At 41.0% G+C, this 27975-nt stretch overlaps 1 protein-coding gene across 2 annotated transcripts in view; it reads left to right on the top strand.

Moving 5' to 3' along the window:
* LOC149153873 (uncharacterized) overlaps positions 1–27975 on the top strand; it is a 428780-nt gene that overhangs the window by 206654 nt on the left and 194151 nt on the right. For both annotated transcript variants that reach the window (XM_089440030.1, XM_089440031.1), the window contains one exon: positions 17678–17795. In XM_089440030.1, the coding sequence (XP_089296156.1) occupies positions 17678–17795 (118 nt within the window). The remainder of the gene's footprint in view (positions 1–17677; positions 17796–27975) is intronic.

Below are 27975 nucleotides of genomic sequence, written 5' to 3'. Positions count from 1 at the left end.
AAAAGCATTGATAATGTCTTCTAAAGAAGTGAAAGAATCCTTAGGAAAATTGTTAAACCAATTCAAAGCATCATCTTCTAAAGAAAGGACAAATAGGCGCATCTTGATATCTTCATGATTAAACTGAGGGGATCTACAATATATGATCATTATGCGAGTAAACAAGCCTAGATGCCTTCTAACGACGATTGAATCACCACCCGAGAAAATAGGTAATTTAGGAATGGCCTCTTTCGGAAAATCATGGAGACGTTCAGTAAAACGACATGGCTTAAATGAATAATCCATGATGAATGATAAGGGATTAAAAGGATGATAGAACTAGATATCTGCTCAAGAAAATCAAGAGATGAAAGGAGTGGAGTCGCCACTTGAACAATGAATCTGATTCTAAGATCCAAAAATCAACCAAATAAGCAGATATGAAGAAGGCTTCTTGTCTGGGAAAAATGAGAAAATGGAGTCGCCACCCAAACAAGAAACAAACCAAAAAGATGCTGCTGATATGACGAAAGGCAATAAAAAATCCAAATGATAATCCCAAAGGTTTAATCTGCCAGCGCAAAATGAGAGATGAGAAAGATGAGAAAATGAATGTCGATGAAACTCCAGGAACAGAAAAACGGTGCCAAAAAATGTTGGCGTTGCCAGGCCAAATGAAAAGATAAAAATGAGAAGGAAGATTGTCGTTGAAACGCCGAGAAAACAATTTCCCCGGCAACAGCGCCAAAAAAATGTTGGCGTTTCCGGGCCAGATGAAAAGATAAGAAATGAGAAGGATGATTGTCGTTGAAACGCCGAGAATAAAATGTCCCCGGCAACGGCGCCAAAAAATGTTGTTGCGCAGATTGACACGACAACACGCAGACTGGGGGCTGTCACTCTGATCCCCGATCCCTCCGTTTAAGCCTGTCTCCCACGGCTAAGGGGGGTAGACCCTGTGAGATGATGAAGACCAACTGTTGACCAGCTGGTTGGGAGACACGATAGGATAAGCACTAGAATGATTTAGAAGTTAAAAAGACCAGTGCCTTAAGAGATTGTTGTTAAAATGATTACTTGTTAGATGATATAGAAACATAAACCGTGAACAACAATCATTTGTCATCAAAAGGTATCAGCTAAATCACAATGCTCTTAAAATGACCAAAACGATATCCAGCGACTGAGAATTTTGAAAAGATGAATGCTTTAAACCACCACGAGAATCGTAAATCATTAACCAGATATCATATTCGTATCTTGACTTGAAAATTTAGATCTCAGCATGAAAGATATAACGTGACAATTCCCGAAAATAACTGAATCCGACAAAAGAGAGAATTTTCCAATTTTTTTTTTTTTTTTTTAAGGCAAAATAAAAATTTAAAACTAAAAAGAATCTAAACAGAATTTAGGATTAAAATCTAAATCTAAAAATAAAACCCTAAAAAGTCCCTTTTTATGAATTTTTATTTTTATATTAAAAGCAAAATTTAAAACTAAATTAAATTTAATCTAAAAATTAAATCTACATAAAGCTTTAAATCAAACCTCTACACTAAAACTATAAGAAATAAATTCTATTTTAAAATTTGAAAACCTAAATAATAAAAATAAGGAAAAAACAATTAATTTAAAATCTTAAAACTAAACCTAAGTCTAACCTGCGCTATGAAATCAGGATATGAACAAGACCTTACGTTATAATCTGAATGAATTCACCCGACTGCAAAAAATGAAACCTCAGGCAGACTTGCGATGAAAACGAACAAGCAGACCCACGCGATGTCAATGAGGAAATCAAATGTGCGTTTAATCAAATGATATACTTTGATGACTGGAACGATAATCGTAACCCTTGTCGAATGCTCCAGACTTCACTCACGCTAAAGACCCAAAACGAATACGGAGGCAGAAAAAAAATTCGTACAACAGTTGACCCAAAGTTACCTGAGCGCGAGCATGCTGGAAACGTGAGTGGAACGATTAGATTAAGACTGCTTCGAATCTTACCTGGACGTTTTGATAGCAGACGACGGTGATTTGAGAAATCGTGTGGATGAACCCGTAACAGTTTTTTTTTTGATGGTCCACAGGTAAGCTGGAAAACGACGCGGAATGGGCAGAGAAAAAGCTCAACGCTGGAGTCGACAGACGGATTGCTGAATCGATTTGAGACCTGCTTGCTGCCTGACGAATTGTGGTGATGCGTCTCAATTTGTACCTTTTATATAAACAGATTTTATTACTTGAGCCACTTATGAGTTGAATGATGTCGGACAACTTCGATTTAAACCCGGTTTTGCTACGGGCGATGGATGAAAGCTTGCAAGTGCGAACTGTAACAACTGTGCAGACTTTTGAATTTTCTTGTCTTTTGGCTGCTGAGATTTGAGACGGCTTTGGTGACGGCAGAATTTCAATGGAGCAACTCTACAAAGACCGCTACAGAAGCTTGATCTAATTGCCAACGTGTATCTGCATCCTTCATTGCCTTGTGCGGGCTTCTCATGGCATAATGTTTTAGCCGTTGTACCAGCAAACAACAATGCTCTTCCTTTCAAAGCGTTTCAGCACCACCTTTGCCGGCAGAAAGTCACGCGGCCGGATTGCAGGTGGGGATAAGGTAAATACGCAAGTCTGGCAGTGCACTGGAAAAGAGAACACATTGACTAAAAATAGATTTGCAGGCTAGGCAGCTGCAATTGCAAGAAAACAAAACCCTATACCTGCAAACACAAAAGAAAACAAAACCCTAATTTTAAATCTGTATCAAGCAAAAAAAAAATTAAAAATTTTAAACCCTAGATCAGTTTAATTAATTTACAGAGTTTGGCCCCTTAACAGCCAGATTTAGCAATAAGAACAGAAACATTTTAATGAATAAAAATTTCAGGTTTTCACTATGAAGCACTTCAGAAAGTCTCTCATGCAAATTAAAGAAAAATAAACTGAATGATAGACCCAGGATCAAATCCAACTGGGCTCAGCAAAAAAAATGCTTGCGGGAGTTGGCTGGTTCAGCCGAGAACTTCCCCAAACGCCCACCAATCTTCTTCAGTAAGGATTTTCTGCACAGCTCAGAACAACCATCAATAAAGAGGGCAAAAATGCTGCTAGATCTCAAAAAGTAATGGAGATACCTGCCATTACTTCAGAAACCCTAACAACACTCAAACCCTAGCAAGTGAACAAGGTACCTGTGCTCACAATACTCTACAATAAGCTATTATTAATGGCTGAAAAATAAAATATGCAGAAAATTAAACAATCTCACAGCATTTCCAGAGAGTAACACCAGCTAAATTTGGACCCCAAAGTCTTCTTTTATTAACCAGAAACAGTTTACAAGAGAGCTTCTTCAGTACCAGACTCACAGATCCAATTCATCTGAAATGACCCCCTAAGACCCTATATAAAGGAAATGATCCCAACGGCTAGTTCGAGTGATCCATGTCGAAATGATCTCGACCGTCGATGAGGATCAAGACATCTCTTAATCTCATCCGTCGATTTATTAAAAAATGATATTTTGCATGCATTCACTTAAAATATTATTATTTTATTATTTAGGGTTTTTGCTCTATTTTTTAATTTTTTTTATTATTTATTTATTTATTTATTTCATTTTTTAATTTTTAATTTTTAATTTATTTTATTATTTTCTTAAATGGATCATCGAACTAAGCCTTTGGAAACATCACCTAGGACCTAGGACTTAGGACTCATGAGGGGAATTAAAACATTTTTCAACCCTCAAGACACATTACATCATGGCTTTTACAATTTACATCTTAAAGGGACAAACCCACTTAACATAGACCCTCATAAACCACCCAGTTCTGCGACACAACTATAATCTAGCTGATTAACACACTAGGATTCTCCTAAAGTTCTAATGACAAAATGCATCCCGGCTTTGGGGTCAGGCTGAAGGAAAACTCTGCCGATCGTAGATCGGTGAGACGAAAAACCTTCCGGGACGTAGATTATCATTAGAAAGTTAGGTCCACCTAGGCAATTTTACATACATGACTCTGATCTGCTAAGATTATTTACAATTCATACATGCAGACTGGGTTTACAATTAAACTGATCAAGCTGCTGATGACTGTAGGCTGGCATGGACACGTCGTTCAGGTGCTACCCCTTTCTGCCAAGAAAAGAGGGGGTGTACTGCATGGGTAGTTGACCGGTAGTGGTCAACAGGCTGAAAATAGAATTATGCAGAAAAAGAAAACATCTTACAACATTTCCAGAAGAGTAACACCAGCAAGATTTTCAACCCCAAAGTCTTTCTTTATTGCACAAAAATGACTACAAGAGAGCTTTCTTTAGCACCAGACTCTCAGATCCAATCTGATCTCGATGACACCTGACACCCTATTAAAGAAAAATTTTCCAACAGCTAGTTCTAGTGATCCATGCCAAAATGATCTCGACCGTCGATGAGGATCAAAATCCCTTTTAATCTCATCCGTTGAAATTTTAAATGCATTTTAATATATTAAAAAATTAAAACTTTGCATTTATTTTCTCAAAACTTTGACTTATTATTATTTTATTTTTTAATTTTTAATTTATTTTATTTTATTTTTTATTTTTAAATTATTTTGTAATTTTATTATTTTTTATTATTTTTATTGGACTCTCGAACATAGCTTTTGGAAAAATCACCTAGGACCTAGGACTTATGAGGGGATAAAACATTTTCTAACCGTCAAGACACTTTACTTCATGATTTTTTTACATTTTTACATCTCAAGGGGGGGAAACCCATTTGACATAGACCCTCATAGACCAACCAGCGCTGCGAAACAAATATAATCTAGCAGATCAAGCAATCTGTTAACCTAACCAAATAGTTAGGATTATTTCCAAATTACTTTTACATAGACTCGACCTAGCACACTAGGATTCCCCTAAGATTCTAATGACAAAATCCATTCCGGCTTTGGGGTTAGGCTGAGGAAAAACTTTGCCGATCATGGATCGGTGAGACAAAAAACCTTCCGGAACGTAGATTATCACCAGAAAATCAGGTTTGCCTAGGAAATTTACATACATGACTCAGATCTGCTAAGATTATATACAATTTACACATGCAGAATGGGTTTACAATATAACATGATCGGGCTGATGATGACAGTCGAATGGCACGGACATGTCGATCAAGCGCTATCCCTTTTGCGAAAATAGGTGTAATATTCTTAATTAGCCATGGCTAATTGGAATATTCGATTTTGCTCAATTTTTGCCTTGTATAGCTATTTATAAATAAAAAGGTGAGGAGAGGGGGACATACTCACTTAATGAATAAAGACACTCCCTAGTAGCACAACATTGTAACTTAAAAGGTGAACCAAGGGGGGCCAAAGAACCACGTAGAGGAGGGGCCCACGTAGACACATGGAGTGACTGTGCAGATGATGAGAAACACATGGTAAGAGGAAAGCTACGTTGGAGGAGGTGAGACTTGGGATTGAGAGAGGCCAATGCTATAAAGGAGAGATTAGCCTCCTCATTTTGGCATTTGATTATGTGCATTTGAGCTAGTCACTTCGACTTGGAGCACGCTGGCTGTTTAGGTAGTCTGCAGCACTGTTTAGTGCATTGAGTGTCTCCGTTCGGAGATATCACCCTTAACCCTGGGGGACTTCGAGTGCCTGCTCGGGCAAGGGATTTCCATCAGTATTTTTGTAGTAGTTTCATCAGCATTTTAGCAAGAGGGTTGATCATCTTGGATGACTGCGCAGTCTTGAGAGGGATGACACAGTTCTTCCTGGCGGGAGTTCTGGATTGAGGTTTTGCAGCGGGGGATTTGTGCTGGGAGGTTGAGCAGGGGATCAGCCCTTGCATATTGGAGGATTTTGGTTGAGTTTCAGGCAGAGTTGTGGTGGGTTCATTTCAGCAGCAACGCAGAGCCTTGAGGGATTGCGTGGGACCTCAAGGGGGCGATTTTCGGAGGTCGGCTATTTCAGAAAAGCTTTCTGGGTTTTTCTAGGTTTTCTGAGTAGAATCCGATTCCAGAGTTTCAGCATTTTTTGAGGAGGGGAACAACCCCAAATCCTCATTTGATTTCCAGCAGCAACAGCAGCACGGTAGTTCTCTAGCAGCTTGGATACAGTTCAGAGGGAGGCCATTCCTTTGCTATTCTGAGTGTATTTCTTCACTTGCCTTGTGCAAGTCGAGGTGCCATCTTTCTGATCACCTCTTGTACTCATTCTATTACTCAGTATAATAAAATGGCTTAGCATTTCTCTCTACATTTCTTGAGTATTTGCTTATATCTTATGGTTATATTGTTATACGTTGCACCATTGTTATTTTCATCACTTTGAGCTTCTCGGTTATTATATCATTTATACATATTTGGTTGGAGTTTACTGGGGTTTGGGGAATATCACGGAAATGGGATATTACAAAAGGGGGTGTACTGCTATGGGTAGTTGACACATAGTGGTCAACATGTTGCATCCTGTACTGCTGCCCATGGTTCTGCCACTGCCATTGCTGCACCTATACGACAACTCCCTCTGCATCCATGTTGTTGCTGGTCCTTTCTCCTAGCGCTGGATTCGCACTGCATCTCCTCTCATCATGCTGCATTGTGCTGCCCACTGTTGCACTGTGACTCAGTTACTGAGAAGTAAGTAACTGATCTCCCAATCTAACCTCCTTGTTGGGCTAGAAACACCCACTGATCCTGAAGCTCCCTCTGCTGCTAACAAGTTCTCCCTCTCTGACCTCTGCACTGCTACAACAACTCCCTACATCTCGCACCATTGCACACCTCTCTGTGCCATCCTGCACTGGTGCAACACTCCTGTGCCTCTCGCACTGCTGCAGCCTGCTAGCCTCGTGCTGTCTCGAGACTCCTACACTATAGCTCTCTTTGTTGCTTCATTTGCATCCGTCTCTACCCACATCAGCCAGTCCTGCTACTCCTCTTCGGGGCTCCCGTAGCAAGGTTTAATCGAAGAGGCTGGGTACCTCGAGGATCCTGCCCCTCATCGCCTGTAGTCCGCCTGACTACAGCTTGATGTCTCCCCACTTCCACTCAAGTGGCGTGTGTGCACTCATGGCACAGTCATCGTCTGTCAAAACTTCCTTCTCTGCCCTTGCTGGTGCTGCCTTAGTCTCGGAAGACTCCCTTACTCTTCTTCCTTGGACACTGGGTCACATAATGACCCAACTCCCTACAGTGGAAGCACTTGATCTTGGAGAGATATTTCTTCCTTTGCTTTTCCTGCTTTCCCTCAGATGCTAGGGCAACATCTTCCTCCTCCTGCTTGACTTTAATCCCCTTGCTGCTGCTACCCGTATTCGACTTCTGTCTGATCTCTTCCTAGCGAAAAGCTGCCCACATCTCGTCCCAAGGTGGGAGAGTCCCTCTGCCCAGTATACTTTGGAGAAATACCTCCTAGTCTTCTGAGACAACATTTAGGGCTATCCTCGCCATGAACTCCTGATTCAGTGTCGCTTCTATAGTAGTCAACTGCTCCCAGATCTTATTCAGTCCTCTGAGGAAGGTGTTGATCGGTTCTCCCTTCTTCATCTGATACGACCTCAACTGATTCTCAAGTAGCATTCTTCTCTATACAAAAGTATGCTGGTACAATTTCTTGAGAGCCTCCCACATCTCAAATGTCATTTCCTTCTTGGCTATGTGTGGTACTACATGATCCTTGATCTCGTCAAGGATGATGTGGTCCTCGCCATTGCCTCCTCGTACTTGTCGTTATCATTGGGGTCGACTGTGATAGCTATTACCTTCAAGGCGAAGTTTTTGACACGATTTCTGTCAAGTACGGATAAGATTCTGGTTTTCTAGACTGCGAAGTTTGACACTCCGTCTAGCCTATCCTGGTCTCTTACTCCGTGTAGTGCCATGATGCTCCTCTACTTCCCTCTTGGAAGTTCTCTGTTCGGCTCCTCTGAGTCTCTACTTCTCGTCTGGAAGTTCTCTTTTGGACTCCCTCTGAGTCCTGATTTCCCTCTTGGAAATCCTTCTACCGCTGTCGAGATATCCCCTACTCTGATCGTCTTATGCAACCGCATCATTAATCCGGGTTCCTTGGCTAGAAACCCTTGGTAGCAACTTCTCTGGTCTTTCTCTATCAGGTACTGTTCTGAATACAGTACCTCACCAGCTCCACTCTACAATATTCCCATAGCCTTCTAAACCCCAGCAACCTGAAGGTGAGGGCTCCCAGGCTCTGCGCAATACCGACACCAACAATCCAACCTCCTTAGCCAACTGCGTCAGCCCTTCCAGCTACTGCGTGTTTCTGCGTGAGGCTCCCTTAGCCTTCCTTAGCCTCTGCGCTGCCTCTTCTCGGCTAACCTTTGATGACGCAGACATTGTGTCACCCTTCCTTTGTTGCTGCTCTGCTAGAAACAACTTCTGTCACCTCGGGACAACTGTTTTCTACTGCTATTGCTCTGCTCCGCTGATGTCCTTTAGGCCTCCTGTGATCTGCAATCACGCGCTGATACCATGTTGAAGTTTCTAAGTTTATTTAGTTAGAAACCTTCCATGCACTTTATCTGATTTATTCCTACCTACTTGTTAATTTTCTTAACAAGTTATTTACAATGTAAATACTGAAAATAAACATTAGTGCATGCTCAACATATTACAGATCAACAACTAAAAGAAACAGAAACAAACACACCATATGACACCATTATTTTTGGACCAATGTCCTCGGAAAAACCCAATGCAGGAAAGTCGGTGCAGCTATCTAAGGGTTTTCTTATTAAGCAATATCTGAGTACAATCTAGGTGCCGAAACTGGCCTACCCAACAGAGAATTTCCTTAGCAGTAATACCTCAGTTTCTAACAAATCTCCTAGTTGAAACCTTGGATAATCCTTCCGGCAACTACTCAGCACCAATTTGCCCCAGAAACCCCAGCGTTAGCCTCTCTCTGGACTGCGTCAGCCCAACTCTGCCCCACGTTGGCACTGCGTCACCCCGGATGGGTCTGCGTCAACCTTAGGAGGCCTTGTGTCAGCCCTTTGGCCCTCTGCGTGAAAAATCTCCTCGGCTATTGCGCTGCTCTCCTGGCACTATCTCTGCCTCTCTCTCTCTCTGTACTCAAATTCCCCTAGCTGCATCTCCTGATCACTAATTCTATCTCTCTTAGCAAACCCCGCTCTAGAGAATAGAATGACTGATCACTCTGGTGTATTCTCCAAGTGACCCTCAAGCCTCCTCTTATACTTTTCCTGTTGACATATCAACGGCCGAGATTAAGTCCCTAATCAACGGCTAAGATTAGATCTGGCATGATCCATGTCTTTTGGACCATTCTAACACACTTTCATATGAATACACATTAATATTTTATTTTCCCTAAGTTTAGACTTAGGGACTTCATTAAAAATATTAATTATTTTAATATCTCCTGACCTGTTTAGAATCTGCCCAAACCCTTTTTGGGTATTGGAGATTTCATGTGCCCCAACCTCTCCATGAAATTTCGTGGCTAGAGCACATTCGATGCTACCCAAATTCAACAACTTCCAATAGTGGAGGCAAAGGCAAAGGTAAAGGAAAGCCACAAAATAAGGAGAAGGACTATTCCAAAGTCAAATGTTGGAATTGTCAAAAGTTGGAACACTATGCTGTTGTGTGTCCGGAGATGAAGAACAAGAAAGGGAAAGACAAACCTATGGCAACTTCTACAGAGAAAGAGAGCTTCTTAGAGAGATTTTATCGGGAGTTTGGGTTTATAGCTTGTGAGGCCAGTAGTGCAGGATCACCTGTCATACAGGTTCAGAGGGAGTGTGCATTCCCCACTACTAGCAGAGCATCTTCTAGCATTTGGTATGTTGACAGTGGTGCTTCCCGCCACATCACAGGAGTCAGAGAGTACTTCTCAGAGCTTTCAGAGGGTGATATTGATATGGAGGTAGTACTTGGTGATGACAACATTGTTAGAGCAGTCGATGTGGGGACATTGACATTTGATAGGGGACCCAAACCTCCCTTGAAAGTGTCAGATGTTCTATATGTGCCTGGAATGAAGAAGAACTTGATATTCGTCTCAGCACTTGAGGGTAGAGGGTATGATGTGTTGTTCAGGAGAGGGCAGGTGCTTATATATCCTAGGGGAACTCCAACTTCTTCAGCGAGAGAGATTGGTGTGCGCCATGCCAAGGTGTACAAGTTCTCATTCTAGCCCTTGATGGCATTGAGTAGCAACACCCGAGACAGGACCGATAGTAGATCTAGCAGTTCAGAGTTGTGTGAGATTTGGCACCACAGGATGGGGCACATGTATCATGGGGCCTTGAGTACATTGTGGGAGATCACCACTGGTGTGCCAGATTTCAGTTCTGATCACCTTGATGTATGTAGAGGATGTGCTATGGGGAAGTTTGCTAGATCCCCTTTTCCTAGCAGTGACAGTAGAGCGACTGGGATCCTTGACTTGATTCATACCGATGTGTGTGGTCGGATGTCTCATGTATCTTTGAGTGCTATGAGTACTATGTTTTATTCATTGATGACCACTCCAGGAAGACCTGGATTTATTTTTTGAAGACCAAGAGTGAGGTCTTCAAACGGTTTCAAGAGTTCAAAGCTCTTGTGGAGACCTAGACAGGTAGGAAGATCAAGGTCCTCAGGTCAGACAATGGGGGGGAGTATACCCTTGGTGAGTTTGTTGATTTTTGTGCTGAGGCAGGCATTAGGAGGGAGTTCACAGTTCCTTACTACCCCCAGCAAAATGGTGTTGCAGAGAGGAAGAACAGATCCATTGCAGGGGCTGCCAAAGCCATCCTTCATGATCAGGGGTTACCTTTATTTTTGTGGGCAGAGGCCTGCAACACTGCTATGTACTTGCTGAACAGGAGTCCACATCATCCCTTGGGGAATGTGACTCCGAAGGAGGTTTTTTTCTGGGAAGAAGCTTGATGTTGGGCACTTTCGTATCTTTGGGTGCCTTACATATTCCTATGTCCCTAAGGAGAACAGGACCAAGCTAGAGCCCACTGCAGACAAGGGCATCTTTGTGGGTTATAGCGAGACCTCGAAAGCTTATCAGATTTATATTCCTGCACAGAGGAAAGTGGTTGTCAGGCGGGATGTGAAGTTCGAGGAGGAGAGAGCTTTTAGGTAGTCACGAGAGTTAGAGTATTCAGAGTCGCCAGACCCTCAGGAGTAGTTGAATTAGTCACATGGATCTAGTGGTCAGGGATCAGGAGGTACATCGATTACAGTCTCAGGTCCATCAGTGAGCAGTGGCTCTCAGAGTCAGGTGCGTGGTTCCTCGGGCAACATGCAGGGTAATCCGCAGAGCAGTTTACAAGGTAGTCCATTAATGGACAATTAGCACGGTACTTCAGCATCTACAGGCATAGACTTAGGCATGAGGTCAATTGACAGGCCTTCAAGGGTTCAGGATTCTGATGATGATGAGGATTCTTTCACTTCGGTGGGAGAAGTATGTTCAGGGAAGAGGAAGCCCAAGTAGCTTCAAGATACCTTGCGCGAGGCCACATCAGTTTCTAGGCCAAAGAGATAGGTTAGAGAGAGTAAACCACCTGAGCGGTTCTGTATTTACATGGCATTGGTAACAAGCATTGTTGACTTCGAGCCGTCTAGTTATGAGGAGGCAGCTAGCCAGCAAGTCTGGAGAGAGGCCATGATGGAGGAGTATTCTTCTATTATGAAGAACGATGTTTGGGTGGTAGTGCTGAGGCCTGAAGGTAAATCAGTTGTTACTTCCAGATGGCTCTACAAGATAAATCATGCTGTAGATGGAAGCATCGAGAAGTTCAAGGCATGATTTGTGGTGAGAGGGTTCTCACAGGTAGAGGGAGTTGACTATGAGGAGACATTCGCTCCCGTAGCTCGGTACACATCTATTTGCTCCATTATATCTATTGCAGCAGAGATGGGTTGGAAGATCCACCAGATGGATGTGAAGACCGCATTTCTCAATGGCTTCATTCAGGAGGAGGTTTATATTGAGCAACCGCAAGGCTTTGAGGTGCGTGGGAAGGAGTCCCACATATGCAGATTGAAAAAGACACTCTATGGCTTGAAGCAAGCTCCTAGAGCTTGGTACTCTAGGATTGATACATACTTGCAACAGTTGGGTTTCACAAAGAGTGAGGTTGATCCGAACCTATACTTCATTATGGTGGGTGAGGAGCCTCTCATTCTGGTGTTGTATGTTGATGACTTGATCATCACTGGTGCAAAGAGACTCATTGAAGGCTGCAAGAGAGATCTTGCTTCAGAGTTTGAGATGAAGGAATTGGCTTGATGCATTATTTTCTCAGATTGGAAGTGTGGCAGGAGGAGGGGCATTTCTTCCTAGGACAAGGGAAGTACATTGTGGATATTCTTAGCAGATTTCACATGGAGGACTGCAAACCCATGTCTACATATATGATCACTAACTAGAAGAAGCTTCACGCTTCTGATTCCAAGGAGGTGGATCCTACTCTATGCAGACAGTTGATTGGTAGTTTGATATATTTGGTCAACACTCGACCAGATATATGTTTTGCTGTAACACTATGAGTTAGTTCATGTGTGAGCCTAGGAGAGTGCACTGGGTGGCTGTAAAACACATTCTTTGTTACTTGCAGGGGACTGTGGATTTTGGTCTGGATTATAGACAGGGTGATGGAGTGAGACTGGCAGGGTACACAGATTCAGATGGGCATGTTGTGCTTCAGATAGGAAGAGTACTTCCAAGTGTTGTTTTGGGTAGGGTTCGGCAGTTGTGTTGTGGATCAGCCAGAAACAATAGTCAGTTGCATTGAGTTCAACTGAGGCAGAGTATATGGCTGTTAGTTTGGCTAGTTGTGAGGCCATATGGCTTCACAAGGTGTTGTTTGGTCTATTTGGTCAGGCATTGAGACCTTCTGTAATTTACTGTGATAATCAAAGTTGCATAAAACTCACGGAGATTCTAGTTTTTCATGACCGGTCAAAGCATATTGAGGTCAAGTATCACTTCATTAGAGACTATGTCCAAAAGGGACCTTGAGTACATTTCCACAAATGAGTAGGTAGCGGACATTTTCACCAAAGCCTTACCACGGAGCAAGCATGTCTACTTCAGAGACAAGATTGGAGTGGTGAGAAACACTTTCCTCGGTAAGAGGGAGTGTTAAAATTTGAGTACCAGAGGACAAGTGGCTCCCTAAGGCTTTGATCTTTGGCCTAGGGAAAAGTGTCCAAATTTATTTGTACTTTTCTCCTAAAGTGACTTTATAAATAGTAAAGTCAATTTAATTTAAAAGTGACTTTATAAGTGGTAAAGTTACATTCTAATTTAAAAGTGACTCTATAAGTGGTAAAGTTACATTCTAATTTAAAGGTGACTTTATTAAACTCAATGAAGAATTAAAAAGTGAAAAAGTGACTATGGAAATAAAAAGCTAAGTGGGTCTTTATTTAAGTGGGTGAGTTAAAAAATAGAAAGTGAGAATTAAACGCACATTTATTCTCATCCCAAATCTAAATGAATCTCAACCATTAGATCTTAGGGTAACCCAAAAGGTCATTTAGAGAATAAAAGGAGAAGAAAAGAGGAACAGATCATTCAATCTTTCATGAGCATTTGAGAGAAAAAGAAGGGAGAGCAAAGAGAAAATTTCTGAGCAATGAGGAAATGAAGCAGAGTAGCAAGAAGACATTTCAGCAAATTTGGGCAGCAACATTTATTGGCACGCATCCCAAGGAAAGACCATACAACAGGAGAAAGGCACAGAAATCGAGGAAGAGGGACAACAAGTTCTAGGCATGTTTTTCGAGGCTGGCCATACAACATTTAATGCTGTAAAAATTTCTGTTCGGCTATTCGCTGATTGGCACGGTTTTCGAGGTGGAGTTCAAGCATGAAAATCGAGAAATTGCAATTTGTGGTTGCTGGAATTTTTACTATGTATTTCAGTTTCTCTGTAAAAACATTTTTAGAAATAAAGAAGAGCTCTCAAACTGGTTTTCCCCAGGAGTTGTAAGGGGTTTATCCAGAGTCACATTGACCAAAAATCACTGTGTTATTTTCTGTGTGTGGCTGTCATATTTTTGCTGTGTTTTATTTCTGCAATTTCAGCAGTTGTGAAATCTCTAAATTTGTGTTTTCAGAAAATTATTATCATTTCCAGATTTTAGAATTTTTATCATGCTTGGATTTAAAACTAAATGCATGGAGTGATAAGGAAAACTGATAACCGAAGTGGGGGTTGAAATTTCTTCAATAACTACTGATATATTATATAAAACTTAACTTCGGGATGAAGTTTTCTGAAGGAGGGATGTATGTAATGATCCACTTTGAATTATCAAAAACATGGAAATATTAGCATGTATATGAGACATGCATATGATAACTACATATGCATGTATCACATGCACTGCACTAGTATGCAATACTAACTAATTCTGAGAAATGTCCATGTATAAGGTAATGGATTAATAATTAATTATCAAAGTAATAAGTAGATACCAACATATGTGTGGAGTATTTGTAACACTGCCATCTTAATATTATTAGTGCATTATTCAAAATATATAATTACAAGAGATTTTATTGACTAAAAGAAGAATATATATATATATATATATATATATTGTATGTTGTATATCAAATAAAATTAACTAACTATATAAACCTTTAATGTTCTAAACTAAAAAGAAAGTACTAACTATAAAAAGGAAACACAAAGAAACTCACCATTCAAATTTTAAATTAAAGATTAAAAGGTAGAATTTAATAAAATTTCAAATCAAAATTTTATATATGAAAAGAAAGTTACCTAACTCGTTAATGTTTACATTAAAGGAGATGATGAGTGTCAAAATAAAACGTGAGTACCTCTTTAAATGACTTTGAGGAGCCACATAATGGACAGTGGGCAAGAATCCTCACCTCACAGGTAGGGTGGTGGAGGATGAATGAGCGGTGGTTCTAAGAAATAAAAGGAGAAGGGAGTGCGACTTAGAAGGGGGTCTTTTGGCTTTGGTGCGTAGTGTAGGAAGGAGGAATTTACAATAAAGAGCCATAGATACATCAATTTTGATTGTTCTTGAAGTTTTTGGGCACAAGGGCCAAATTACTTCAAATTTTGAAGCACTTTGGAGTTGGGTACTGAGGTTGTGCCCAGTTTGGCATGGAGGATTTGGTTATTTTGGTAACGGAAGCGAATTTGGAGCTGCAACATCTTAGGATGAACTTCATACACGAAAACCTGGTAGATGTTTTTGTATTAAATTGATAAATTCTTGCTTAAATTGTAATTGGTAAATTTTGGATGAGTTTAGGAATTTAAATATGAAATTATATTTTGGTTTGAGCTCTACATGTCTAGATGGACAGTGATGTATGGTGGTTGGACAGATAGGAAGGGTAGGACCCTTCTAAATTTCTTGGTACATTTTCCTAAAGGTACCATGTTTATTAAATTAGTGGATGCATCAACACATATAAAAGATGCAACATTGATATGTGAGTTGTTAGATGGGTTCATCCGGGAGTTTGGTTTGAAAAATGTGGTGCAATTCATAACAGATAATGCTGCTAATTATGTGTCGGCCTACAAGATGCTTATGGAGAGGCACTGCACATTGTTTTGGACTCCATGTGCAGCACATTGTGTCGATTTGTTGCTTGAGGATATGGGGAAACTCTGCTTTATCAAGGAGGTGATTGATATGGCTAAGAGCATCCCCAAGTTTATATATAACCATGCTTTTGTTTTTAGCCTCATGAGGAGATACACTAGAAACAAGGAGTTGTGACGTCCTGCAATCACATGTTTTGCCACCAACTTTATTACTCTTCAGTCTTTGCTTCAATGCCAGTTTGAGTTGAAGCAAATGTTTGTTTTTTATGAGTGGTGTGATTGTAGATACAATAGGAGACATGACAGGAGATTCAATGCAAAAATGGTGTACACTGACACATTTTGATAGGGAGTAAAAGAAGTGTGCTCAGTTAGTGAACCTATAGTAAAAGTTTTGAGATTGGTAGATGGGGACAAGCCTGCAATGGCTTATTTGTATGAGGCCATGGATAAGGACAAGAAGGCCATTCGTGCTTATTATGCAGGGAAGGGTTCTATTGGGCTTGATATATAGATGATGTTATGGGATGCGATTGATAGTCAATGGATAGGGATGTTTCATCGACCCATTTATGCAACAACACTCTTCCTCAACCTTGCATTTTCATGCAAATGCGCCTTTGATTTTGATGGCGAGGTGATGTAAGGGTTCCATTCTTGTATCAGAGGATGGTACTTGATCCTGAGCTTCGTAGCAAAATCAATCGCGAGATACAGTTTTATTGGGACTGTGTTGGCCTATTTGGATTTGATGATGCTATTAGGGAAAAGTCCCTCTTCATGCCACTTAAGTGACAAGTCATGACTCGTTAGAATTTTCAATTTAGAATTTACTTATTTATAATTTTATATTTTAAAAATTCAATTATGTAACTTTTATTTGAAAGCTTAATTATGTTTTAAGTTTTTAACTTTTTTATTTATTTATTTTGTTGTAGATATTTTGTGGCAAAAATATGGTGCAAGGGCATTAAATTTGCAGAAATTGGCCACAAGAATCCTTAGTCAAACATGTTGCTCTTTGGGGTGTGAGCACAATTGGATTGTATTTGAGAAAATACACTCAAAAAAGTGCAACAAGTATAACTTTGAGCTTCAGCCTTCAGTTGATCAATTACATTCATTGTAATTTTAATTTATGACCCTCAAGTGTCAAGAGTCAAGACTCATTAGTTTTTTTGACACTCTTATAGGTTGGAGTTCTCATGCCTCAATGATTTAGTGTATCTACATTACAATCTCCGACTTTGAGTGAAGCAAATAGAAACACAAATGGATACAAATGCCATTTCTTTAGACAATATTGATGTATTGTCTCAATGGAGGGTGGATTCTGAGGTTCCCATCTTGGAGGATTCACCTGCATGGTTAGAGCTAGAGGAACCATTAGAACAGGGGTAGCAAGAGGAGGAGGACTTAGGGGAGGAGGAGGAGGAAACTTTGGGAGAATCAATGTCAACACCATCTGCTATAGATATATGAGAGCACAACTCCACACCCAGCAGTGATTATTTGACATTAGGTACAGGGTCAGGGCCTTCTACTACTAGGGGCAGGCCTAGCAAACAACCCGTCATGTTTTCCTGTAAAAGGGGGAGAGGGCATTGATCTTAGATTGTTAGCTGCTAGTTTTATTTGTTTTGCTACATATAACTCATGATGATGAGATATTTTTATATATGTGATGTTATTTTGTATTGGTTCTTCACACTTGAGTCCTTGATTGGACAACTATCAGGGATTAACAGGATTTGGTATTACCTTTGATGTATTTTATTTTACATCCACTACATCATATATATCACTACTTTCTTCATATTTTTGTGCCAATGTGTTTATTTCATGTTGTTATTGCTTTATATTTTTAAAAATCTGAAAAAAATGAATATATTATGCATCTTTTATGTTTGCCGATATTTTCTGATATTTTGTCGATATTGTCGATAAGATGTTTTCAAGACCCTCGCAGATATTTTGCCGATACCGATATTTTCAACACTAATTTAAAGTCTAATCATTTCTGTTTCTTTCCATGTTTATGCTTCACTTTTTGTACATGAGTAAAATCAAGTGGTAATTTGTTTTCTTTGTTGAACAGGTACATTCATTGATACTGTTGCATCTTTGTCACCAACTAGACATTTCATTGTGCATGCTCGGAAAGCTCTGTTGAAAGGCCTTAGTCCAGCTGAGAATCGGACCATTCCTCCTCTGAAGTATGAACTCTAATCTAAAGAAAATAATTCATTCTTCTTTAGAGGGAGTTTGTTTTATGCCAGATCATAGAAATTGCACTGTGCCATTTTTTGTGCAATTGTGCATAAGGTTTAAGCATGCACACACTTCTCACATACCACATACTAAGCAACATGCTTGCACATAAGTTTATGACAGGTAACATGATCATCTAACATAACTGCATATTTTTTGACTTTTGAATTAACTCCACTACAGACAGAAGGGTCTGAGAATTGGGTACTGAACTGTGAATTTTACAATCTGCATGCACAATGCAATTGTGTCGTGTTGGAAAGTGAATATCTCCAAACCCATTTCTGGATGTGATGCTTCAGTGCTTCAGTCCAAAATGTCAAGATCTGGTGTTGGCCGTAGTGTACTGTGTACAAGTTAATCCTCTTGCATTGAACATATTCAAAGAGGAGAATAGATCTCAACAGTTATAGTCAACTTCGTCACTTATAGAATGGATTTCATATATGGAAAAGCCTCTTGTCACTCAGTACTTCAAAGATAATGGTTGATGATAACAGGGACAGGAGGAAAGTTCGATTACTCATCACATGAGTGAACACTTTTATATTACAGTGACCTAAATTTTTTGTTTAGAGGCACATACATCCCCTGCAAAGGTTGACTTTCTAATCGCTAATTCAATCATAACCCATAGTAGCTCCATGCAATTCATAAGTCTTCCTTAAAAGTGAAAACGATCTATTACAAAGAATGGTCAATTCAAATTTAGTGCCACCATTTTTCCTAGGTAATAAAACTAATGAGAAAGCAAAGTGTGTATCAGTAAAATCGAAAATAATAGCTAGTTCAAACTTCATACAATCTACATTGGAAGACCAGAAATTGAACCGCTCTCTAAAATATCATGGAAGGATCAAAATTTTGAATATGCAATCTGTGCGCAACATAAAGGATTTCCCTGTTCACATCAACGTATGATCTAAATATATTATACAAGTAACTGGGTATATTTCTCTCCAACAAACATCAACAACTGAGAAAGCTAATATATGTTTGCACTTAGCAGTGAGGATCCTAGATTATTATGACTTCAGAACTTAACAGATAACTAGTAATGTTTTATAGATATTCTTGGTCTTGAGTGGACATTAAACTAACACGGGTATAACCCTAAATATCAAACATGGAAAAGAAAAGAGGTCAAGATGCCTGTTGCTGTGGAATTCAAACCTGAAGTGTAGAGCATATCTAATGTTTAAATAGCATTCCTCAACAAATTGGATGAGTAGTCAGCCTATTTACAAATGTTAAATATTGTAGCTTGGACAAGTGTTCTAGCCTTGAGAGGTGTCATTGAGGCTAGGAACACAGAGAAATTAATTATCTCCAATCCCATACAAATTTTCTTAAGTTTCACCTAGGGAAATGTGATATTCCTGCTTAGCAATGTTGCTAAGGGAAATATCAATCTAGGCCAATTTTGTCTTATTTCATGTTTGCACTTAGGAGATGTGGGTTTAGAGGTCCCACATGAATTTTGGGATCAAGTGGGGGTCCAAACATTAGGAAGGAAGGGAAATATTGCGGTTCTAGTGGAGCGTGGGGACCACCCCATGGAGAATTACGACCCATGTGTGGATTATGCTCTCATTGGAGTGAAGTTGGTGGAGTAAAGTTGAGTTGGGCCCACATGGGCATCTTGGAGGCTCTTTGATAAATAGAGCAAGAGGCACTCATTTTGGTCATTCATTCATCTATACAGAAATTGTGTCTTTGACATAGCACGCTTGAGTTGAAGCCAAGTCTGCAGTGTTGTTTAGCGTACGAGTGTCTCCGAGTGGAGATCTTAACCCTTGCTTCGGTGGACTTCGAGTGCCAGCGCAAGGAAGGAGTCCTACCTATACCAGTTTGTACCAGTAGTAGGGAGTGTGAGTTTGTAGAGAGAATTGGCAGCGACAATACAGGGACTGCACAGCGCTTGGAGGAGGCACACTTGAAGGTTGTGGAGTGAAGGGAGTTAGTGACTGAAAACTGAGGTGGAGTGAAGGGGAAGTGTTGTGGGGCCTTTTCCAACATCTTGGCGGAGTAGCAAATGCAACATTTTCTACAGGTTACATCTTCTACTTGTGGAGGAGGGCCAAACATTTTGGGATCAATTTTGGAGCGTCAAAACTAGAACAAACCCTTTCTAGGTTTATTGAGGAGAGGCCAAGATTATTTTGGCAGAATTTTCTGGGAAAATTTGAGGGGTCAAACAGGGGCCCCAACTCAGCTAGCAGCTAAAGGAGCTAGGTGAAAATTGGGCCGAATTTCCAAGGTCAACATTTGGGCAATTCCTTTGGGGGTTTTGTGGGTTATTGGTGGAGAGCTCGAGGTATAATTCCCGGAATTTTCTGAGCACCCAAGGAGGCCCTAGCAGCAGTTCTTTGCAGCTAGTAGCATATTTTCTAGGTAGTTTCAATGCAGAGCCAAGAGAGAGTAGCAACAGATTTGAGAGGGATTTCTTATTGTTCATTTGGGCTTAGCTAACTTGCCTTGAGCAAGCCTAGGTGCACTCTTTCCAGCACCTCATTATACCCTCTTATTTATTATTAAAATGGCTCAGATCAACGCAGTTCATGGAGATTTCTAGATGTTAAATGTGTTGTAAATTTTTATATGTGTTTCTCCTATGTTTGCTTTTTTTATCATTGTAAATTTCCATTAGGAATATTATAGTGGTATCAGAGCGTGATTTTGGCCACTTGTGGGTCTAAATCATACAAATGCTCAAGTGCTATTGTGGACTAGAATTCTAGAGGCTAAAACACTAGTCCCATATTATTCTCCAGATTGAGCTTATGCCCAAAAATGTCTCAGTAGGAGGAATTTGAAAATGTTACTAGGAGCATCAAGAGACTGGTGGGTCAGCGAAGAACGCAAGAAGAAACAATAGTTGTCGACCCGCAGATGAAGGAAATAATAGGAACATGATTGTTGAACGAAACACTAGTAGCAATATTATAGAGACGAAGATGGAAGGCAGAGGTAGTGACGAGATGAGAGAGTACATACCCTCAGAGGAGGGAGTTCACCTAGAGACATTCCAACGGGTTGATCATGAGGCTAATGGCATGCAGGAGGAGCACAAGGATACACCTAGTGTGACGCAGGAGTCACCCCTGTTGGAGTTTCCTTTGGTAGCCCTAGTAGATAGATTGGAGGAGGCAATTGAGCACACATCCATTGATGGGGCATCTCGGTCTATGACAGAGATTTAGAATGACAACCACCTACAGTTGACTGATGATCATGTCTTGCATGTTGGGTTGTCTATGGAGGAGCAATTGGAGGCTCATGTCAAGCCCATGATGGAGGAGGATGTACGACCATCCTTTGGGATAGCCATTGATGAGGGGCAACATAGAGACCACACGTTGGAATTCCAGCACAGTTCGCTTCAGAGGTGCACTGACAAGATCTACATCGTTATCAGCCCATCCCTACGAATTGGATTGAGAGAGACGGAGTTGTCTAGACATACTAGAGGGGATGACCAGGTTAGCAGCAATATTGGGTTACCTTTTCCGGGAGAGAGGGAGATCTACCTAGTCAGATCTCGTGTGTTGACCTGGATAGCAGGATGAGACGTTTAGAGTTGCACAAGGCGCAACATCTGCATGTCGGGGTTGTTCTATGTGCGGGAGTTCGTGTATTTGATCCCTCTCTTGGGGTTGGATGGCGAGAGATTCGGAGTTGGTACCCTATGGAGTGGGCTATGGAGATGGTGGTGGACCCGGGTGTAGCTCAGCAAGAGCTTCCAGGCACTGGGGATACTGGAAGCCCAGACTGGCATTGGGATCCGGGTGGGACTACCTATCATCTCCCAGGTATGCTGGTTGACTATAACCTAGATGGTATAGTTGACCTGTCTGTTGAGTGTGCACATTCGCTAGGGGAGTCTTGGTCAGCACCAGTGGCCAACCCGTTTATGGATATACTCCTTTGGTTGTCTTGGTATGACGTTTGTACATGGGATCACTGGGTGATCAACATACTCTGGCAGGAGTTTGTTGGAGGAGGTGGCATTGGCAGGCCACTAGACGGTGCCTTGTATGGAACTGAGGACTCTTCACTTTTGTGTGGGGCACAAAGGACGCAGAGGAGCAGAGCAGTGGTGGCATCACTCCTGACACATAGGAAGATTCACTTCTTAGATCCCTTAGGGGGGATTTGGAGAGACGATCCATTCATCGATGGGTATAATGATGCGATGGTGGAGGTAATGATACCGATCAGGTGTGGCCCGACACGTAGAGACAGCTTTAGGCCATCACAACCAAGGATGTGTGGGAGCATCTAATGTTGAGTAGTGGACTACCGATGGGCATGGAGGTGCATGGTGGTGTACCGTAGTGTGTTGGATTGCGTTGTGGAGTAGGAGTGTCTTACATCATATTGAGTACACGCGGGGAGTGACTGGTGCCTGCAGACAGGCAAGGCATGGGACGATACAAGGTGGTATAGCGGTAGGCGTACAGATACAGGTCTTCGCCTAGTTTATTAGTAGACCTGAGACAGAGAGAGGGGCACCCATAGGGTTATTCTTCAGTACCCCAACAAATTCTTGATCCTACCCTTGGGGACCTCCCCACCCATGACACTCTAGTTGAGGCGTTTGGTGGAGGCACAGATTGATAGACGCAGGCTTAGGGACAACTTGGTTTATTGCCAAGGTAGCATAGGTTCCACGCCTGGGCTCACACAGGGGGAGTTGATTGCGAGGTAACTACATGTTGCACTTCGGGCGAGACAGTTTGAGGTGTCACAAGAGCCTGAGGGAGGGTGGATGGTAGACTTCATCTACAGGAGGGCACCCATCAATGTTTTTAAAACCGGAACCGGTGACCGGACCGGTCCACCTAATGAACCGGTTTACCGACCGGAACCGGTCTAACCGAGACTGGTTTGGTCTAAACGAACTAGTTTTAAAAAAATACATTAAATAATTAATTTTTAATGAAACAAAACTATTTTTAAGATGTAAAACCATGATTCCAAGCCAATAGAGACAAAATATGCAAAGTTTGCTCATTTATATACCATGTAAAGGTGAATATATCAAAATGGCACCGAGTGCAATACATATCATCAACAAAATAGCAAAATACATAAGAAATGAGGCTCTAAATGGCCTATAAAGTCCAAAAACAATGTTGCAAGCTATGAGGCCATTGGCCTACTACAAGTCTACAGTGTACACATAATCAATCATCAAGTTCATCACCACTAATAGACACAAGATCATCATCAGGAGCTACATAGACATCATCTGGTTCAGAGTCTGAGGATGCCTCAGCCTGATCTGCAACCTCAGTATCAATGCCACCAATGACAATAGAAGTGGACCTAATGGAAGCATGAGTTTGTCGACCTGCATGACTAGTGCCTTCCATTGGTTCTTTGCCTTTCCTTGATGCCGCTATTGATCCTGGTTTTGATGCCACCACATAATCTGCTTCATCCCCTGCCAAAGCCATGTCGATATCAAAATCAGCCTCAAACACAGGTTCTTCAGTCTCCTCCACCCATTCTGATGTTGGATCAATATCGTCCAACACAATGAGATCTAGATCAGGAGTTTTTCTCATCATTTGGAGCTCTAATTGCATTTATTGTTTACCCCCAAACCATGAAATCCTGAAAACCATTAAGTCTGCTGAATTTTGAGTGAAATCTAAAATTCTAGTTTCTCCATATGAAATCCAATGAGGTCGAAACCACTCTCAAACATCCTGAGTCATTTCATGGTAATGTTAAAAATTTAAGTAAAAGGATGAAAATGAAAATTAAAGGAAATGTCACTTTTACTTTAAGAATTTAACATTACCATTAATTGCCAACATTGTTAGGGTTGAAACACCCTTAGTTCCCGCCCAAAACCCCTCAAACACAGTTAAAAATATGCTTTTTTAACTTTATGGTGGGTGTGCCTAAAACCGGCTGGTTTAGGATAGAACCGGCCGGTTTGTTACAAACCGGCCGGTTCCATCCTAAACCGGCCGGTTTTCATCGGTTAGGGCAAAAAAAATGGAGAAATCAGCATTTAAATCGGGTTTTTTGGCCGGTTTAGACCGGCGGGCTTGCTAACCGGCTGGTTAGACTGGTAACTGGTTTTTAAAAACGGTTTTTAAAACACTGGCACCCATACTCTGACTAGTATCTAGATGTATCATCAGGAGTTGGGATAGAAGACTTCACTGCTTGGTTTGGCAGGAGCAGGGCTGATTCGTAAATTGGTTGATTCGTAAACTGCCTTGGATATTCCACTGGACAATTCGTCACAACAGATTGGATAATATTATATTAAGAATTTGAGATTCTACACTATTACAGTTTTATTTAATATCTAGATCTGTAAAATTAATTGTAATTAGTGCATGCATGTAAAAGTAAATCAAGCAGAAAAGTAGAGAATGACAAAATAAACTCACACACACAAAATACACAAGATATGCTCTTTGGGAAACCCTTTTGGGAGAAAACCCAACTAGAAGGTGAGGTTGCTTCGCTCTCCTTCTCTCTCTGGAAATATGGCTGCAAATACAAAGAATTTATGTTTGTGGCCCATGGGCTGCTACATTGCACAGATCTTCTATGTGCTCTATCTTCTATCTCTCTTGGCTATCTTTTCTCAACTATGGAACAAAATGCTCTCGAAAGAATGGAATGCGTCTTACTCCTAGTGGCCCAGTTATAACACAGCCCGATAGCCTACCAGTGGTTAAGTTTGACTACATCAACTCTTAACTAGAGTTATAAAATAGACTCTTCTAGAGTCTTTTACATCACAAACACGTGGCTAGCCCCTTTTGCATGAATAATGGGGCTGATGCGGCATCCTCTCAAACTCTAGGGTGAAAACAGGAAGGTCAACTTCTGAGTGGCATAACTTTTGCCTACAGGCTTCGATTGACGTGATTCTTGCGCCGTTGGAATGCTCTCTATGTGTAGAATAACATGAAAACTTGCAGAGCTTTAGCAACGAAGTTTTACTCCCAAAAACTGTTGTTTGATGTCTCAAAACGCTCCTGGAAGGTTTCGGACCCCGTTTCACCAAACTGAGTCCCGCTGGTAAAAGTGGTCCCATGAGTTGATTCCTCCACTTTTTCCACTCCAAATGCATCGAGATGGATGACAAAGAATATAATGATCCAATTCGGATCACACCTCCCCATTTTGGGAGGCGTTTGGTCCCCAAAAGCTTTTACTGAATGAGGTGAGAAAATTATTCCTCCACCTTCTCTCTGGTGTACCATTTAGCTTTGCATGGAAGTTGTCCCTCCAACCCAATCTGCCAAAGCTCTTGTTGCCCTTGTCTTGTAATTCTGGACCTCTTCCACAAAACTGTATCTTCTGTCATCTTTGCCTGAGCGTCTAGTGCCAAATCCTCCACAGAAGGTAGGCCCTGTGTTAAAGTTGGCAACTAGGGCCAAACTTCATGTGAATCACCTTATTTATGGCTTCTGATATTTTTCCTAGATTCCTCTCATCGAGAGGTGTAGGATTGATTTAAAGATCATCCAATTTCGATAAGTATTTATAGAGATATGAATTTATTTTGATTATGGACAAATTGTTAAGGTGGGCTAGCAAACTTATGTAGGCTCAGAAGCTCAACAGTCACGTCTATTCATCCTCAACATTTTCATATAAATACAAGGAGCCTCCTCCTCATTTTGGACAATTCATTCACTCATCTTCTCTCTCTCTCTCTCTCCTACGCATAAAAGGAGCCTCTCTCTCTCTCACACGTGTGGCTGAAAGGAAGATGTCCTAGGGCAAGGAAGACGCAGAAAGAAGGACGCTAGGGCAGCAGGTCATCTCTTTGACCAGTGTTGACCAAGCGTTGACCATCTAGAAGTGTGGATTGGGTGTGGTTGCCTCTCCTAGGCAGGTCGCAATTTTTGGCATGAAACCAAGGTGATCTGACCTCTGGTTTGACCAGTGTTGACTGCCCTAGTTTAGGGCTGCAAGTTGACTTCAGAAATCTGCAAATTGACTGTACTTTTGGGGCTGTTCAAAGGCTGTTTCTTCAAGTTGTTCGAGGACAAGTTGACCGGAAATTGACCAAGCATTTTAGAGATCAATTTCAACTAGTTTGACCAAGTTTGACTTTGCTGATCTAGGGTTTGCTGCAGCCTGCTACTGATATAACATTACAGAATTCAGATTCTGTATTGTTTCTCTCTACTGAACTATTGAAGATAAAAGAAGATTTGATCAAAGGGTTTCCCCACATTGGGTTTTGTCCTTGGCTAGTCGCCACATCTTGTGTCTCTTGTCTTGGCTTGTTTTCTGTTGATCATCTAATGTTCTATCTGCACTTTACTTAATGTATATGTGATTTCTAATCTGTGGGTAATAAGAAGAAAAATAAGTAAACTGCTCTAAGCATAGAACATACCATAATTTAACATGGTATCGGAGCTGAGGTGAAGACAAAGCCCAAGAAAGAGCAAGAGCAAGAGCAATCGCCGAAGAGAACGTTGGCAAGGCTATCTTAAAGAAATCATGGGGTCCTCAACGAACTTCCCTGTTGAAGACAAACTCTTTGAGAAGTCTGACTATCACGGATGGAAGATGTCTCTCGATCTAACATTAGAAGAATAGGAAGTGTTGGACCATGTGAGAGGCCAAATTGTTGAGCCTTCACCAAATGTATCCGTTGTTGTTAGGAACAAATGGACCAAGGGAGAAGTCAAAGCAAGGAAGATCATCCGGGACTCTATCGACAAGCGCTTGGTGGTCTATGTTTCTGAGCTGAACACCTCCAAGGAAATATACGATAGACTGGTGAGTTTATTTAAAGTTAATGATGCAAATCAAGTCTTGTTTCTTAGAAATAAGCTGAAGGAAATTAGGAAGGGCAAAGATGAGAGTATGCAAGCATATTTCTTAAGGATCACTGAGATCAAGAATGATCTCCTATCTATTGGGGAAGTAATTCCTGACAGGGAAATGACACTCACAACTCTTTGAGGACTGCCATCTGAATGGTATATATTCAGGACTACTCTTCTCAATAACGTAATTCCTGGATTTGAGGAATTAATGGCCAGATGCATTCAAGAAGAAACAAGGATGGAAAAGCAAGAAATGCCCATACTTAAAGGTCATCCCCCTGCCATTTCTTCTCATACTAAAAGAAGAAACAATTTTGGGGCTAAATTCAAAGGAAAGGCTGGACCAAAGGGTGGAAGAAAAGGACGATGTTACAATTGCAATAAAACGGGTCACTATGCAAGGGAGTGCCCTGATAAAAGGGACCCAAACCGGGACAATGATCAAAATCCCTCTCAAGGCAATCAAAGGAATGGAAAGTCAAATGGTAGAGGTAAAAGAGGTGCCGGAAATCAAGGAAGAGGAAAACTATTCAAGAAGGCAAGAAATTCCAGGTCTGAATCTAACACTGTTAACAATAAGCAAGATGAATATTATCTACCAGCAACTCTATCTACTATTGCTCTCCCGGACTTGATGGGAAATTGGCTTATTGATAGTGGTGCCTCAAGGCACTTCATTGGTTACAAAGAAGCTCTCTATAATCTAATAGAGAAGGAAACCAACTTGGAAATTTTTCTTGGATATAATTCAAAATATCTCGTGAAAGGCGTAGGAAATGTCACTCTCCAATTGAATCAGGGTAATACCATCCACTTGCAAGATGTATTATATGTACTTGATCTTAAAAAGAACCTGGTGTCCATTTTGACAATGGAAGACAAAGGCTACAAGGTGGCCTTCAGCAATGGCAAGGTACGTGTATGGAAAAAGAACTTTAAAGATGCTTTTACTCTTGGGTTTCGAGTTGATTCATTATATCAGGTCGGAGGAAGTCCGCTGGGTGTCATGTCTTGTGACACATCTCTTTATTCCGAACTATGGCATCAGAGGTTTTTTCACCTTCATTATAAAGCTCTACCCGATGTAAGAAAAATGGTGATCGGGATGCCCGAGTTCAGATTAGATCAAGGTGGTGTATGTCTAGGATGTGCCGAAGGAAAGCTCAAAAGGGGACCATTCCCCTCAAGCCAAAGCAAGACCTCCGATATATTGCAGTTGGTTCACTCAGAAATATCCGGTATGATGCCTGTGAACTCCTTGGGAGGATATTTATATTATCTCACTTTTACAGATGAT

The sequence above is a fragment of the Pinus tabuliformis genome, chromosome 9 (genome assembly GCF_031772625.1).
Source record: "Pinus tabuliformis cultivar Carrire ecotype Pingquan chromosome 9, CPIR1, whole genome shotgun sequence".
Taxonomy (NCBI): Eukaryota; Viridiplantae; Streptophyta; class Pinopsida; order Pinales; family Pinaceae; genus Pinus; species Pinus tabuliformis.
The sequence above is the reverse complement of the archived record's forward strand: the minus strand, read 5'-3'. Positions and strand labels throughout refer to the sequence as shown.